The 16182-nt window shown below is 44.8% G+C and overlaps 1 protein-coding gene across 2 annotated transcripts in view; it reads left to right on the top strand.

The window, feature by feature from the left end:
* Positions 1-15847, top strand: part of LOC144671386 (mitogen-activated protein kinase kinase kinase kinase 5-like) — a 154760-nt gene extending 138913 nt beyond the window's left edge. For both annotated transcript variants that reach the window (XM_078533268.1, XM_078533267.1), the window contains exons 26-32: positions 2215-2318; positions 4663-4840; positions 8116-8184; positions 9082-9174; positions 10479-10549; positions 14106-14161; positions 15408-15847. In XM_078533268.1, the coding sequence (XP_078389394.1) occupies positions 2215-2318; positions 4663-4840; positions 8116-8184; positions 9082-9174; positions 10479-10549; positions 14106-14161; positions 15408-15546 (710 nt within the window). In that variant the 3' untranslated portion in view covers positions 15547-15847. The remainder of the gene's footprint in view (positions 1-2214; positions 2319-4662; positions 4841-8115; positions 8185-9081; positions 9175-10478; positions 10550-14105; positions 14162-15407) is intronic.
* The last annotated feature ends 335 nt before the right edge of the window (positions 15848-16182 follow it).

The raw sequence follows: 16182 nt of genomic DNA, 5'->3' as shown, positions 1-16182 counted from the left end.
CTGCCTTTTATCTTGTGCAGAAAGGTTTCACATCTGAATGACACAAACACTGCTCATCAGAACAAGGAGACATAAGTGGGAGACATTCTTGGGAGTTTATTTACAATAGTGACAATTATGTACAAGTCATTAACACCCGTGCCCAAGTTGTGCAACTATATCTTCTTAACTTTCCTAACCCAGCCACTATGTCTTGGTGCGCCCCGGACATCCACAGTGGAGATGGAGGCAGCCTGCTGACTGCTACGCCTTGTCTGTAATGACCTTGGTGGGGGTCCGCTGGAGGGCTGAGACCTGGAGGGCCCCAGCCTGCTTTTGGGGTCCTGCTGTGTGGCAGTGGCACCCTCCTCAGCCTGTGGAGCTGAAGCTGCTGAGGTCACAGGAAGAGGGGATTCAGGTGGGCTGGACCCTGCTGGGGTCACCTGGATGGATGGCCCCAGGGGTGCACCTGCTGATCCTCCTGCCTATGGGTGCCCATGAGCCCCTGGCTCACTCCTTGAGGAGAAGGGGTAGCTGGAATGGGATCGGGCTGCCCTGCACCCCCTTGTGGACATGCTGTTGGAGACCAACAATGGCGTCGGTGATGGAGTTCAGCCTGCGCAGCAGTGCAGGAGCAACGTCCTGGACCAAGGTCTCTATGGCGGCCGCCATCCCACCAGTGTTGTCCTCAGTGCCCAGCGCTATCACCTCAGCCTGAAGGTAGATGGACTCCTCCATCGTGCCTTGCAATCTGAGCAGTGCAGCAGGCATCCCTTCCTGATGTTCCCGAGCTTGCCTTTGCAGCTCCAGCAACTGTGACATGACCAAGTCCAGAGGCTCGTCATCTGACTCGGCCTCAGCAAATTTCTGGCCTCCAGCAGTCCTCCAAGAACACCTGGGAAGTCTCTGCCACTGCCTGCTGTGGATCAGACAGTGTGATGTGCTCATCAGATTGTGATCCTGAGGCCACTCTAAAGCTAGGTCCCATCGAGGTGTGTGTCTCTACGCTGGTGGAGGGTGTGAGGGAGGGCTGTGATGGGTCTTCAGGAAGGGTTTCGGCAAATTTCTCTTCTGAGCTTCCGTTGGGGCTTGATTGGAGGTCCTGGGATGTGGACTCTCTTGGCAGTTTCCCAGATATGCCTGCAAAAGCAAGGAGAAATAATTAGTGTAATGCAGTGGCCTGTAAAACAGGACACATCGCTCACACATGGTTGTCTGATGGATGTTGCATTGCTGGATCCTCACTTGGCAGAGCAGCACCGACCTTATTGTCAACACAGGAACGGACCAGATCCTCGCCGGCCAGCTGGATGGCTGTTTTCAAAGTCCATGAGGACCTTGAATTCAGGCATCCCTCCACCAGTCTGCAACCTCCCCCTCTTGTTGTGTGCCAGTTTATCCTGCATGAATAGAAATGGAGAGAGTGTAAGCAGGATGCCTGCCAGGCTGGATAATAAGTATGCCTGGTATGTGTGGATGGTGCGGAGCCATTGACGGGATGAGGACAATGAAGGTGTGTGTGAGAGAGTGAACGGTGATGTCCCTTAAACTGGCAGTGAGTGAGGGCCCTGTGAATGTGTGATGGGTTTGTGAGTGTTTGAGTTAAGAGTGAAGAGAAGTGATTTCCCTGGCAGAATGGAGATCATTCATCCTCTTGTGGCATTGGGTGGCTGTCCTCTTTTGCAGGGCATTGGCACTGACCATCACCTCCACCGCCTCCCAAGCTGGATTAGTGATGTTGCTGCCCATCCTACGGCCAGAGTGGGGGTAGATGATATCACAGCAGACCTCCACTGTGTCCAAAAGGAGCTCGAGGAATGCGTCATTGAACCTGGGGGCTGCAGTCTTCTTGCCTTTCGGGGCCATATCTTCCGTGCAGCAGTCCTGGGCTGGAAGCACTGAGAGGTGTGCGCGCGGCTGCACTTTAAATATGGCGTCCAGTGTGATGAAGCGACAAGGTGATGGCGTGGCAGGCAAATGAGAGCCTGGCCATCATGGAAACGGCATGTTTCCTGGGAATGCATAAATAATGTGGCGGGTTTGGGACAATACTGCATGAAAAGCCGCCATTGCGGCCAGCGGGTAAAACATTTTACCCGCTGGCTACCACACTTAGTGCAAATCTGGGATGATTCCGCCCACTGATATACCCCATGCCCCTCACTATAACACTTATGTTCCACACACACTCATTTTAACACTCACTGGTATTAAACCCTTTTCCTGTTCCCACAGTTCGGAACTCCCCGACAGGATGCTGCTACCTTTGTGGAGCATTGGAGTCCAGTATTGTTCTTTTGCAGTGGTATGAGCCCATGCACAAATTTATGCTCATTAAGGTAAGTGTTCCCACAGTTCTCCTCATCACTAGTTGCTGTCAGTCAGTGTTTGAGGATGAATGAGCTGATGACAAGGTGATCATCAGATGACTCCCTGCAGGACAGACCCAGAGATCTTTGTCCCTTTGACAGTCAGAAGTTTGCAGGCTAACCTCTGCTGTGAGAATCCAGAACAAGGGGGTCACAACCTTAAAATTAGAACGAGGCCATTTAGGAGTGAAATCAGGGGGCACTTTTTCACAAAAAAGGTAGTGGAAATCTGGAACTCGCTCTCCCAAAAGGCTCTGGATGATATGGGATCAATTGGAGTTTTCAACACTGATTGATCTTTGCTAAGTAACTAAATTACCCAACTAAGTTTACAAAACTAAACTGAATTAACAAAACAGTTTAAAAAAAAGGAAATAGCAATTAAAAACAAAGGCAAATATTCTGCGCAACAGTAAAATGGTATCAAGGGATATTGAGCAATGAAGTTGAGGTATAATCAGCTACAATCAAATTGAATGGTGGAACTGACTCAAGGGGCTGAATGGCCTACACCCATTCCTAAATGTCATTCTGAATGTTCAGTTTGACTGGGAGGTTGCATGAGCTCTTAGTCAAGCTGTACAATGGTGAGGGATAGGCATCTGAGATCCTCAAGCACTTTTAAATAGTGTGAGACAGATGATCTCTGATTCTCTGCTACATGCCTCAGTCTCTTTCTCAGTGCACTGTTTCCCCAGTTTGCATGCCAGCTGAGCTTCTATGTAACCGCATAGATTCCCCAGAATGTTACTGGGGCTCCAAGGGTTAAATTACGAGGCGAAATTATGTAGACTGGACTTGTACTCCATGGAATATAGACGGTTAAGTGATTTAACTGGGATGTTTAAAATTTCAAAAGGAATTGATAGGGTGGGTAGAGAGGATTATTTTTCACTGGTAGGGAGTTTATGACAAGGAGGCATAGCCTTAAAGTCTGAGCCAGGCCATCCAGGAGGGAATTAGGAAACACTTCACAAAAAAGGTGATAGATGTGTGGAACACTCTGCCACAAAAAGACTGTAGATGTTAGTTCAATTAGCAATTTTAATTCTGAGATTGATAAATACTTGCTAGCCAAGAGATATGGACCCAAGGCGGGTAAATGGAATTAGGATACAGATCAGCCATGGTTTCATTGAATAGTGTAACAGGCTCAAAGAGCTAAACAGACTCCCCCTGTTCCTATGTATCCAGGTTAGGTGACCAATTTCAGGCTGACTGGGAGTTGCTTTGGTCCATGGGAGACTGGACCGAGACAAGCTAAACTCATTTCACACTGCGTCCAGCTGACAGGAGACATTTTGTCCCATTGATCTGGGCTAAGTTTGAAACCCTGTGCCAGAGGTGAAAGGCCAGAGGTCTGGTCCACTGCACTCTCAGGCCCAATTAATGATGGAGGTATCTGTCATCATCCTGCCTCTGTGTTGCAGAGAACTGTGAGGGGGAGAGGGCTCCCTATCCTCAGCCTCTTCCCAGTATCTGGACAAGATGGGTGTTGGAGGCTACTTTAGAAGTGAAGGCTTGAGTCATTAATCCCCTTCTCTTTCTTAGCTTGGATAGAAAGGAACCTCTCCACAACTGATTCATTCCTTTCTCCTTTTTTAAAAAAATATATTATTTCACAGCTGAAGCTCAAATATCCCCTTTGTGGGGCTCAAGGTTGTCAACTCTGATTGGACATATTCCTGGAGGTTTATCACATACCTTCCTGTCTCAAACTGCCCCAGCCAATGAAATAGCCTTTTTTCCCATCTCCAATATTTTCCTGGCCAATAAACAGAAGTGTTCAAAGAAAATGAAAGAAACACAATTCTTTTTGATTCTTCCCCAGGGTATTGCTTACAGCAGTGTCCTGAAGATTCATTTTTAATTCCTAGAGTCTCCAGGTCAATCCTGGAGGGTTGACAACCCTAGTGACGCAGCCCTGGAGTTTCAAAATAGCTCTTCAACTCTAAGTAAGGGGCCAGCTGTGGCTCAGTGGGTAGCACTGAATCAGAAGGTGGTGGGTTCAAGTCCCACTCTAGAGGCTTCAGCACAAAAGCTAGGCTGATACTTCAGTGCGGTACTGAGGAAGTGCTGCACTGTTGGAGGTGCTTTCTTTCAGGTAAGACAATAAGCTGTGGCCCTGTCTATCCTCTCAGGCGGATGTAAAAGATTCTGTGGGCACTATTCCAAAGAAAAGTTGTGAAATTCTCCCTGGTGTCCCAGCCAATATTTACCCTTCAACCAATATCACTAAAAGCAGATGGACTCAGGCACTGAGCTTGGGCCTTTCCTTCGGGCTGCCTTTGACGTTATGTCCTTTTCATTCCAGCACTTTGACTTCCCACTGCCCAACCCCCTGAGAATTTTCGAAACATTAATGGTCCCAGGTCAAGAGTACCCAATGGTTTGCGTTGGCGTCAGCAGAAAATGTTCCTCCAACAAGACTGTACAGTTCCAGACGATAAACCTCAACTCTTCCTCGTCCTGGTTCACAGATTTGGGAACAGGTGAGTAACTGTTACGGGTGCTCAGAAAGAAATTCACGTTCCAGCTCCGCAGGTCAAGGATCACAGCCTGTGGACACAGCCCTTTCTGGTGAATATATCCCACCCAGAGTATTAAAAGACACTGCACCAGCTAAGTATGGTAGTGGTTCTGATCCTGGCAATCCAAAGGTCATTAGCTTAAATCCACAGCATGAACTGAGCTCAATAAATTTAATAATTTGTGAGCTGGCACCAGATAAAATGACTGTGAAAGCTGCCAGGTTGTTTTAAAAACCAACTGGTTCACCAATGTCCTTCAGGGAAGAGGATCTGCTGCCCCATCTAGTCTGGGCCTACTGAAACTGGTACGCCTTTCTCCTGGAGGATTGACGACCCTATTGAAGCAGCCCTGGAATTTCCGATGAGGAGACTCCAGTTTGCCCCTGGCTCAGCTCACTCTCCAGAGCCTGTTGCCATCTCAGATTGAAACAGACCATAATAACCACGTGGCATCATGAGTGTTCACTGTGGATGCTGGGTATTCTCCCATTCATAATGTTGTTGGAATTTCATGATGTCATGGAGGGGAAACTTCTCAAGGCATTTGATCGTGGTCTGCCGCCTTGAAAAGGTAACAAGTCATGTTGCAGAGTGAGTAAGTTTAAATCTGTGGGAAATTCGTTTTCTTAAGGGACCTGATACACAAAAACAACGATTTTAAAAAAGGAACAAAGGAAACTAATAAAAATAAATGATAATGTTGCTCCTGGTGTCCAGTCCACGCTCAAGTCCTTGTGGTGCTCACTGGTCATAGAAGGTCTCAAACATAATAGTGGACTCCGCCTTTTTAGAAAAATTATTCATTCATGGGTGTGGGCGTCGCTGGCTAGGCCAGCATTTATTGCCCATCCCTAACTGCCCTTGTTCAGAGGGCATTTAAGAGTCAACCACATTGCTGTGGGTCTGGAGTCACATATAGGCCAGACCAGGTAAGGACAGTAGATTTCCTTCCCTAAAAGACATTAGTGAACCAGATGGGTTGCCTGCTCCCTCTTCAGGGTCACTGGGGCACGGACAAGATTATGGAAGCGAGGCAGGCAGCCAGAGCAACCCCACCAAGGGCAGAGCTCATTGCAGCCCACAGATGGCCACCTTAGTATGTGGTTCACTATTAGCTCAGAACAATTAGGTTTGGAAACCAAATACTGCCTCATTAGTACACCTCAAAAACAAATTTCCCATCATACTATATTTATTCACAGACCCTGAGGGAAGGGTAACATCCGGCTCTTTTGTCTGTCATTCAGCTGACTGCTCCTTCATTGAAGATGTGAACCTCTTTAATCTAAACAGGGTAACTAATGGCAACATTTAAAACCACAAAGAAATATCTGGGTTTCTGTCTTCACCTTCTTGGCACTAATCTGGCAGAGCGCACACCTGTGAAAGAACCCAGCCAATTTTCATTCCAGTGAAACCTTTGAAAGTTGGGCAGGCTCCATGCCAGATTAAACCCCAGGCATTAAAGATCCAGCCCACAGCCTGCCAGTCTGAAGTTCTCGGGCTTCTCCAACCACTTGTTTCTCCCGTCTATAATTTTGATGGCACATAATATCATAAGATAATAAGAAATAGGAGCAAGAGTAGGCTATTCGGCCCCTCGAGCCTGCTCTGCCAGCCAATAAGATCATGGCTGATCTGATTGTGGCCTTAACTCCACTTTCCTGCCTACTCCCATAACTCTCAACTCCTTTGTTGATTGAAAATCTATCTAACTCAGCCTTGAGCATATTCAATGACCCAGTCTCCACTGCTCTCTGGGGAAGAGAATTCCAAAGACTAATGACCCTCAGAGACAAGAAATTCTTCCTCATCTCTATGTTAAATGGGCAACCCCTTATTTTGAAACTGTGCTCCCTAGTTCTAGACTCCACCACAAGGGGAGCATCCTCTCAGCATCCACCCTGTCAAGTCGCCTATGAATTAATCACCTCTCATTCTTCTAAACTCCAATGAGTATAGGACTAACCTGCTCAACCTTTCCTCATAAAACAACCCCTTCATCCCAGGAATCAGCTGAGTAAGCCTTCTCTCAACTGCTTCCAACATAAGTAAGGAGACCAAAACTGTACACAGTTCTCTAGATATGGTCTCATTAAGGCCCTGTACAACTGTAGCAACACTTCCCTACTTTTATACTCCATTCCCCTTTCAATAAAGGCCAGCATTCCATTTGCCTTCCACATGCTGTACCTGCATGCTAGCTTTTTGTGATTTATGTACCAGGACACAAGGATCTCTCTGTAGCACAGAGTTCTGTGGTCTCTCTCCGTTTAAATAATATTCTGCTTTTCTGTTCTTCCTGCCAAAGTGGATGAGCTCACGTTTTTCCACATACTCCTTTTGCCAAATTTTTGCCCACTCACTTAACCTATCTATAATCCTTTGCAGACTCTGTGTCTTTTTCATAACTTGCTTTCCTACTTTATGTCACCAGAAAATTTAGCTACCGTACACTAGGTCCCTTCATCCAAGTCATTAATATGGATTGTAGTTGAGGCTCCACCACTGATCCCCGTGGGACTCCACTAGTTGCAGTTTGTCAATCAGAAAACGACCCATTTATCCTGACTCTCTGCATTGTGTTAGCTAACCAATCCTCTAGCCATGCTAATATGTTACCCCCAACATCATGAGCTCTGATTGTACTATGATTTTCTAAATATCTTGTTGTTACTTCCTTAATAATGGATTCAAGCATTTTCCCTATGACAGATGTTAGGCTAACTGGCCTACAGCTCGCTGCTTTCTGTCTCCCTCCTTTCTTGAACAGAGGTTTTTATTTTTAATGTTCCCAAACCCACAACATCTATTGCCTAGAAGGACAAGTGGAGCAGGCACATGGGAACACAAGAACCTGCAAGTTCCCCTCCAAGTCACACACCATCTTGACTTGGAGAAATAACATCGTCCCTTCACTGTCACTAGCTCAAAATCTTGGAACTCCTCCCTAACAGCACTGTAAATGTACCTCCACTACATGGATTGCAGCAGTTCAAGGAGGCAGCTCACCACTCTTTCTCAAGGGCACTTAGGGATGGATAATAAATGCTGACCTAGCCAGCAACATCCACATCCCGTGAATGGAAAAAAGAAAGTGCTTTTTTAAATAACTCAGACAGCTTTACATAGAACGGTGCTGAGGTGAGGGCAGAGGTCGTAAAGATGATCCTTTTGCTTTTGGGATGTTCCTTATTGTAAACCAGCAGCAGTAACGCCAAGTTTTCTCATTGCAGAAGCTCTGCAGGACAAGTTTATCCATGTGAGTCAGCTGGACAACGACATGGTGCTTGTGTGTATCGGCCGTAAGTACAAACACCACGCACTCACTTGACTATGGTTGAGGGTTGCCTGTGGTAACCAGAATAGTGAATCTTCCATCAAGAGCAGGAGGTCAGCACATTTTGGTAGATGCACTGCCAGTGCCAAAAGAACAGGAATCCCATCAGTTCATTGGGAAAGATATACCACCTGGGTGTAAATGCCGATATTGTGATCACCTGTCCATTATAGACACCACTCGATTTTTAATTCCATTGAAGGCAGTTTTTATAACAGGCAATTAAACTGCCAGACCACTCAGAGGGAGAGTCTCCGCAAGCCCCTTGGAGAGAGACTTTCCTTGGACCATCCGGGGTAGGGGGGAAGGGGTGGCTGTACCACAATCAGCGTCCACTACATCTGGAACTTTCCGCCAGAAGTAACAGCGGCTGGTGAAGATGCTAACCAAATATGGGTGGACATATTTAAAGTGGGCAACAATGGAGTGATATCACACATCACATTTTCCTTGATTATTGTCATAGCAACTGTGGGCCTGAGTAACAGCAGCATCTTACTGGTACCCAAGGGCTGACAACAGACATTTTAAATTTTAAATTCCTCTCCCCTCCTCAAAGAGAGGCAACTACTGTGAGATCTTTAAATTTTACCTTCAGAGGCGTCCTCCCCATGACTGTCTCTGCCAGTCTGGCCACACTCTACCTCAGGCTCTTGGAGACTGTAGGCCCTGGGGTGGGCCTGGAGCGTACTAATGAGGCTGACCCCAGGACAGGTCGGGTCAGTGCGTGATCAACTGAGCGGGTAGATGTTCTTCCTCCTACCCCCCCCACCCCCACCCCCTCACAATCAGCAGCTAGGCCCTCGCTGAGAAAGATCTGGGTCTTTGCTGCTCGTTTAAGAAGTTTATTTTCTTTCAACAGAAAATATAAAAATTGTAAATATTCATGGATGCCTCAAGACAAATAAAGAGCTGGTCCCAGAGGTGACTTTTGATGTTCCAGTGGAATCAGTTGGTAAGGAGCTATATGTTATTTGAGACTCGATTATTGATTTTATAAGTGTGTGCTTTTTAGGGCTAATTTTGGGATTACGGCACAGAAACAGGCCATTCCGCCCAACCAGTCCATGGCAGTGTTTATGTTCCACTTGAGCCTCCTCCCATCTTTTCTCGTCTAAATCTATCACCATAACCCTCTATTCCCTTCCCTCGTAAACACTTGTTTAGCTCCCCCTTAAACGCATCTATACTATTCACTTCAACAACTCACTGTGGTAGTCAGTTCCACTTTCTTACCATTCTTTTGGTAAAGAGGTTTCTTCTGAATTCCCTATCAGATTTCTTGGTGATTGTCTTAAATTGATAGTTTCTAGTTATTCTCAGGAATGGAGCATTTTCTATCTTGGATATCAAATACATCAGGGCATGGGATAGACACAGATTAAAGCTTCCTCTTCTGTCCCAATAAACACTCCCAGGGTAGGTACAGCACCGATACAGAGTAAATTTCCCTCTACACTGTCCAATCAAACACTCCCAGAGCAGGTACAGCGCAGGGGTTAGATACAGAGTAAAGCTCCCTCTACACTGTCCCCATCAAACACTCCCAGGGCAGGTACAGCACGGGGTTAGATACAAAGTAAAACTCCCTCTACAATGTCCCACCAAATACTTCCAGAGCAGGTACAGCACAGGTTTATATACAGAACAAAGCTCCCTCTAAAAACCGTCCCATCAAATACTCCCAGTTAGTGATCCATCTCACTTTGTTGTGCATGGCCTTCACCTTTTTTTGCACAGTATAAATACACCTTACTACTAGTGGAGATTCTGTAATGCCATCTTTGGTGGGAAGGTGTAATTACACTGCAACATGTTTAAGAAGACAATTCATATTGTAAAGGTGGACATCAGAATTTATGATGGAGACATCTAAATATATGATCAGAATGGATGAGTTTAAATTTACAACTAATATATTAAGAGTTTTACATGTATCCTGTGCTTCCTGTAAGTGTGACATTTACTTCTTATAACACCTTCCCTGACACAGTTTTTTTTATATGCCTCCATTGCGCTAACTTGGGAGTATTGAGGTCAATACCATAGATGCAATTAAGAGGAAGCTAGATAAATACATGAGGAAGAATGGAATATGAAGTAGGTGAGAGGAGGCTTGTTTGAAGCATAAAAATCAGCATGTCAGTTGGGCTGAATGACCTGTGTCTGTGTTGTAAATTCTATGCAACTTGCTATAAGTAATGCCACAGATAATCTGCCAGTACTCATACTGGATGTGTTTTCTCTTCCCTTGTCCAGTTTGCTTCTCTGACAGCATCCTGGGATTTTGGAAACATGGGATGCAGCGGAAGAGTTTCAGGTCCTGTGAGGTGAGCAAGTTTTGTTTCAATTGCTAAATAACATGCTAATCACCAAGAAACAAGGGAGAAGTTCAGATAATGGAAGCTGACTCCCAGCGTCAGAGTCTGAGATAGAAGGAAAGACCTGGGAAGGAGGCGTCTGAGAAGTGGTCTTAAGATCACAGAGCACAGAAGGAGGCCATCAGGCCTGTGCCGGTTCTTTGAAGGAGCTATCCAATTCATTATGAAATCGTTAGCTAATTTTACAGCAAACATAATGTAAGGAGCTGGAGTAGGCCATCCCGCATCTCGAGCCTGCTTCACCATTCAATAGGATCATGGCTGATCTTCCTCATCAATCTCCACTTTTCCACCTTATCCTCATATCCCTTTATTCTCTTTGTAACCAAAAATCTATCGATCTCAATATTGAATATGCTCAGCAACTGGACATCCACAACCCTCGGAGGTAAAGAATTCCAAAGATGCACAACCCTTCTCTTCATCTCAGCCCAAGATGGCTAAACCCTTATCCTGAGACTATCACCTCTAGCTCTAGACTCTCTAGCCAAGAGAATTAGCTTCTCAGCATCTACTTTTTCAAATTCTCTTAAGGGTTTTATATGTTTCAATGAGATCACCTCTCATTATTCTGAACACCAGAGAATATAGGCCCATTTTACTCAATCTCTCCTCATAGGTAACCCTTTGATCTCAGGAATCAATCTAGTAAGCCTCATTGTACTCTATCTAAAGCAAATATATCCTTCCTTGGGTAAGGAAACCGAAACTGTATACAGTACTCCAGATGTGTCTCACTAAAGCCTTGTAAAATTGCAGCAAGACTTCCCGGACTGAATTTTGAATCACCTGTGGTGGCATGGCTAGATGTTGGCATGCTTTGAAAATAGCACACTTAGATGGCATGTCAGTCTTCTGACGCCTCTGTGATGTGCTGGAATATTTAAAGGGAGGGTGGGGAGGGGGTGGGCAATGTGGCAGTGGGTAGCTGGCAAACCACATGCCTCCAATTAACTTGCTGTTAAGCTCATTGATGAGCTTGTTAACAGACTGGAGAGCAACAGATTCAAATTTTCAAAGTTAATAACGGGAAAAGCAAATGGTCTGGGACATGTTAGTGCACAGCCATCAGGGGCACAGTGGGGAGCCATTATTGATTGTGGCTGCTAATGAAAAATCTTGTATAAAAAAGGATATTCAAACTGAGATGCCCATGCAATGGTACAAAGTTGCCATGGCTTGAGCAGAGTAGCTTGAGTACCTGAGGAGTGAGCATTTGGGCACTTGTGTGGACCATGAGGCTGCTGGCTCTTTGCTCTTCTTCCTGCTCCATTCTGCAAGGCAACTGCAAGCCCAGTAACGGCAGCCATCTGACTTTTAAAATTACCCTTCAGAACTAGTTCTGCCTTCTCCCTGTGCCCATAACCCCTAATTGGGTGCTGAGCTTACCTCCTGGCTATTTAGGGCCTTTTCCTTTAAAAACTATGCTGTGCAGGGTCAGGACCTGTGAACGATCTGGCTGTTGGGATCCCGACCCCAGATTGAAAATCCAGCCCCTTTACTCTTATACTCCAATCCCTTTGCAATAAAGGCTAACATTCTATTTGCCTTTCTAACTGCCCACCATATCAGCGTGTTAAATTTCTAAGGTTTGTGTATAGGTTTACCCAAATTCGTTTGAGCAACAAAATTTAATAGTTTCTCCCCATTTTAAAAAATTCTGTTTTTTGTATTTTTCCTATCAATGTGCATGATTTCACATTTCCCCACAGTTTACTCCATTTCCCCACAGTTTACTCCGTTTACCACCTTCTTACCCATTTACTTAAATTGACTATAGCCCTTTGCAGCCTCTTTGTGTGGTTTAATGGGGAGACAGTGGTGTAGTGGTAATATGACTGGACTAATCATCCAGAAGTCCAGACTAATGCTCTGGGGACATGGGTTCAAATCGCACCATGGCAGCTGGTAGAGTTTAAATTCAGTTAAGAGATCTGGAATATTAAAGCTAGTCTCAGTAATGGTGATTGTGAATCCATCACTGTAAAAACTGATCTGTTTCACTAATGCCCTTTAGGGGAGGAAATCTGGTCTGGCCTACATCTGACTCCAGACCCACTGGAAAGTGGTGTGCCCTCTGAAATGGCCTAGCAGGACAATTAGGGATGGGCAACAAATGCTGCCAGTGAGGCCAACATCCCATGACAGAATAAAAGTTAAGATTTAAATTAAATTGAGGAAGTAGAACCAGGGAAACAAACTCAAACTAGAGAGGGGAACTTTTCAGGCTGATATTTGGAAATGCTTCTTCATGTAAAGATAATTAGCATATGGAAGAAACTTCCAGGTACACACGTGGAGGGAAAATAACTGAAGAATTTCTCAGGACAGGGGAAGTCTAACTGGGCTAAAAAGGTTAAATTATAAAAACATGTTGCCTACACTAGGTTGGGATTTTCTTGATTATAGATGGTGAACTAATTGAGGTGTTTACAATGATTAAAGGATTTTATAAGGTAGAATGAGAGAAATAATTTCCTCTGATGGGGAATCCAAAACTAGGGGGCATACCTTAGAATGAGAGCTAGATCATTCAGGAAGATGACAGAGAGCACCTCTTCACACAAGAGGTCAATGAATTCTGAATTGTCTTCCCCAAAAAGATTTTGAGGCTAGGGGTAAGTAAGAAATGAGACAAGTAATTGGAGTTGAGATACAGGTCAGCCATGATCTGGTTGAATGGAGGAACAAGCTGAAAGGACTGAATGGCCTCCTCCAGTTCCAGTGGAGGACAGATTGAATCGTTTGTCCTGTATGTTCATATAGTTCTAAGTTTGTGTGGGAGCTTCTTATTCACTGATGATAAGCACCTGGTTAAATGGCACTGTGAGAAATCAAATTATTTGTGGTTTGTATGGATTGGCTACTGCCACAAACCAGGCTTCACCCTCCAACTTATACTGAAATAGAATAATTAGATTCAGAGCCCAGTGAATATGAGCACACTCAGGCGGAAACCCAGCCAAGACATTCACTTCAGCATCTGTAAATGGGTGTGTTCACTGCCAAGGGCATCATAATCTCAGGTACAGGCTCAATGTATGAATATAGGCTGTTCAGTCACAGCAAGCTGTGGTGAATCACAGCAGAGAGGAGAGTAGTGAGTTGCAAGGGACAATGGGAGGGAGAGGGGGAGAGTTTTGAAGGGCAGAGGGACAATGTGAGAGGGTCGGGATAGGGGAGAGAGGTGAGAGGAGAGGGGCAGGGAAGGGGGGAAAGGGTGAATGAAAATAGCTGAAGATAGAGCGGGAAATAGGGAAGGGTGTGGAGAGAGGTGGGGTGAGACAGTTGGGTAGAGAGGATGGGGAGAGCACAGGTCAGGAAAAGGTAAGGTTGGGTGGAAAGAAGGTCTGGGGAGAATGTCAGATAGACAGGAAGTGAGTGAAAATGATGACTTCATAATATTATTAATTAGCCATATTATTTGTTATTTGATAGTATTATTACTCAGCAGCACAGAAATAACCAGAAAAATGACTCAAACAATATTGCCATTTATTTGCAGATTTTTGAGGAGAAAACAGAACACAGTCGGCTTTATCGCTTTTTGGGAGCTGACAGGTAGGAACCTCCAACCGTAGCAATGTTCTACGCTGAATCACATTGCTTTGCAAAGTGACTTTTGAGAAACCTTGGGCTACTTTGGAACGCACTGTTTATGGGGCTTGATGTTTCTGTAATTCCAGGTAAAACTGACCCTAGAGCCATCTCAATAAATTTCAATATAACCAAACAAAACAATAACCATTTCAATATGCTGCTGTACTCCAGTGGCAGTTGGCCAAGGGTTGTGAGTGTTTAATATACATCACTGATCACTAAAACTAAAGAATGGTTCTAGCTTGGTTTGGTAATTTTATATTGTGGAAGTGTATAGGAAGTGTTTTGATCCATTAGGATTATATAGGGTGGGAGGGAATGGGAAAGTTTTTGGTCTATTGGGATTCTGTGCAGTGGGAATCAGTGGGATGGGACATGATCCATTTTGGGATTCTGTAATACAGAATGAATGGGAAAGGGTTAGGTCCATTTGGAATTTTATACAATGGGATGAATGGGAAAGAATTTGATCCATTGAGAAACTGCACAATGGGATGAATTGGAAAGGTTTGGCCCATTAGGATTCTGTACAATGGGATGAAAGGGGAAGGGTTTGGTCCATTGGGATTTTGTACAATGAGATAAATTGGAAAGGGTTCAATTCATTGAGATACTGTACAATGGGAACAATGGAGAAGGGTTGGATCCATTGGAATTCTGTACAATGGGATGAATTGGAAAGGGTTTGGTGGATTGGGATTATGTACAATGGGACTGAATGGAGAAGGGTTTGATCCATTGGGATTCTGTACAGTGGGATGAATGGGAACGGGTTTGATCCATTGGAATTCTGCACAATGGGATGAATGGAAAAAAGGTTTGGTCAATTGGGATTCTATATAGTGGGATGAATAGGGAGGAGTTGATAATTAAAATTTAGTACATTGCGAGTGAATAGAGAAGCATTAGTTATCTGGGATAATACAATCAGGTTTGCTCGTGGTCCAATGGTTTGCCAGTACCCACTGTTTAAGCTTGCACATGAGGAATGATCACTTGTGGTGTGTATCAGAGATTGCCCAGTGCCAAAACCCAAAGACTTCAAGAAAAGCGTGGGGAGGGGGTCAAATTTTGGTCAGGTGGGGAGCTTAACACACTCAAAAATATTACTATCAGTGGCTACCACTGCAGTCAGTTTCAGTCACTGGGGTCTCTCTAGAGAACATGACAACTTGTTATTGATGACATCTTTTAACTTTCTTTAAAGCTGCAGACTGGTGGTCTTTGAAACCAAGCCAACTGATGATCTCACCACCCACAGCAACCTGTACACCATGAAAGTGCCAGAGAACCCATTATTCAAGATGGAGGCCAAGCAATCAGATGCAGTCACAGCCCGACAATGATGCCATTCCCACTGGAAAAATGGCCAGAAAAAGGATTTTTTTGCAACAGGGCGAGGCTTAAAAAGGGGATATTTAAAGCTGCTGAACCCCTCCGCAAACCATGTTGGAGTGTGGACCAAAGGTTCGTCCTTGACTGCTGAATCTGCTTCTCAGTTTCAGAATGAGTCTCCTTGTATTATAGCAACACCTACTAACCCAATAGTGTGTAAAGTTTGAATGGTGAATATTATAAAGTAGATCTCAGGAATGAATGAACTCATTGATGGTATTCTATAAATAAAGAAATATATTGCATGTGTTATATCATTCTTTGTGCATTGATTTGAATCTAGTGTCTGCTCAGTCGTGGCAGGCAGTGGGAAAAGTCTATTAAACAATTTGCCCAACTCAGTAGGGTATGCCAACCACGAATGGCATGCTCAGTAAACACAGCCTTGTCAACAATTCTATACCCCACCCCAGCAATTGACTCAGGTTGAACCGAAGCGTTTGCAATCAGTGTCCTATTTGACCACTAGCAGCCCATATCCTCACTATCACCAAGACTGTTTACCTCCAATAGAACCCGTCTCTGCACCTGCCTCAGCCCACCTGCTGCTGAAAGTCTCGTCCATGCCTTTGTGACCTCCAGGCCAT

The sequence above is a fragment of the Cetorhinus maximus genome, chromosome 32 (assembly GCF_964194155.1).
Source record: "Cetorhinus maximus chromosome 32, sCetMax3.hap1.1, whole genome shotgun sequence".
In the NCBI taxonomy this organism is placed as follows: domain Eukaryota; kingdom Metazoa; phylum Chordata; class Chondrichthyes; order Lamniformes; family Cetorhinidae; genus Cetorhinus; species Cetorhinus maximus.
Note: the sequence above shows the minus strand (reverse complement) of the source record. Positions and strands in the feature narration are given on the sequence as shown.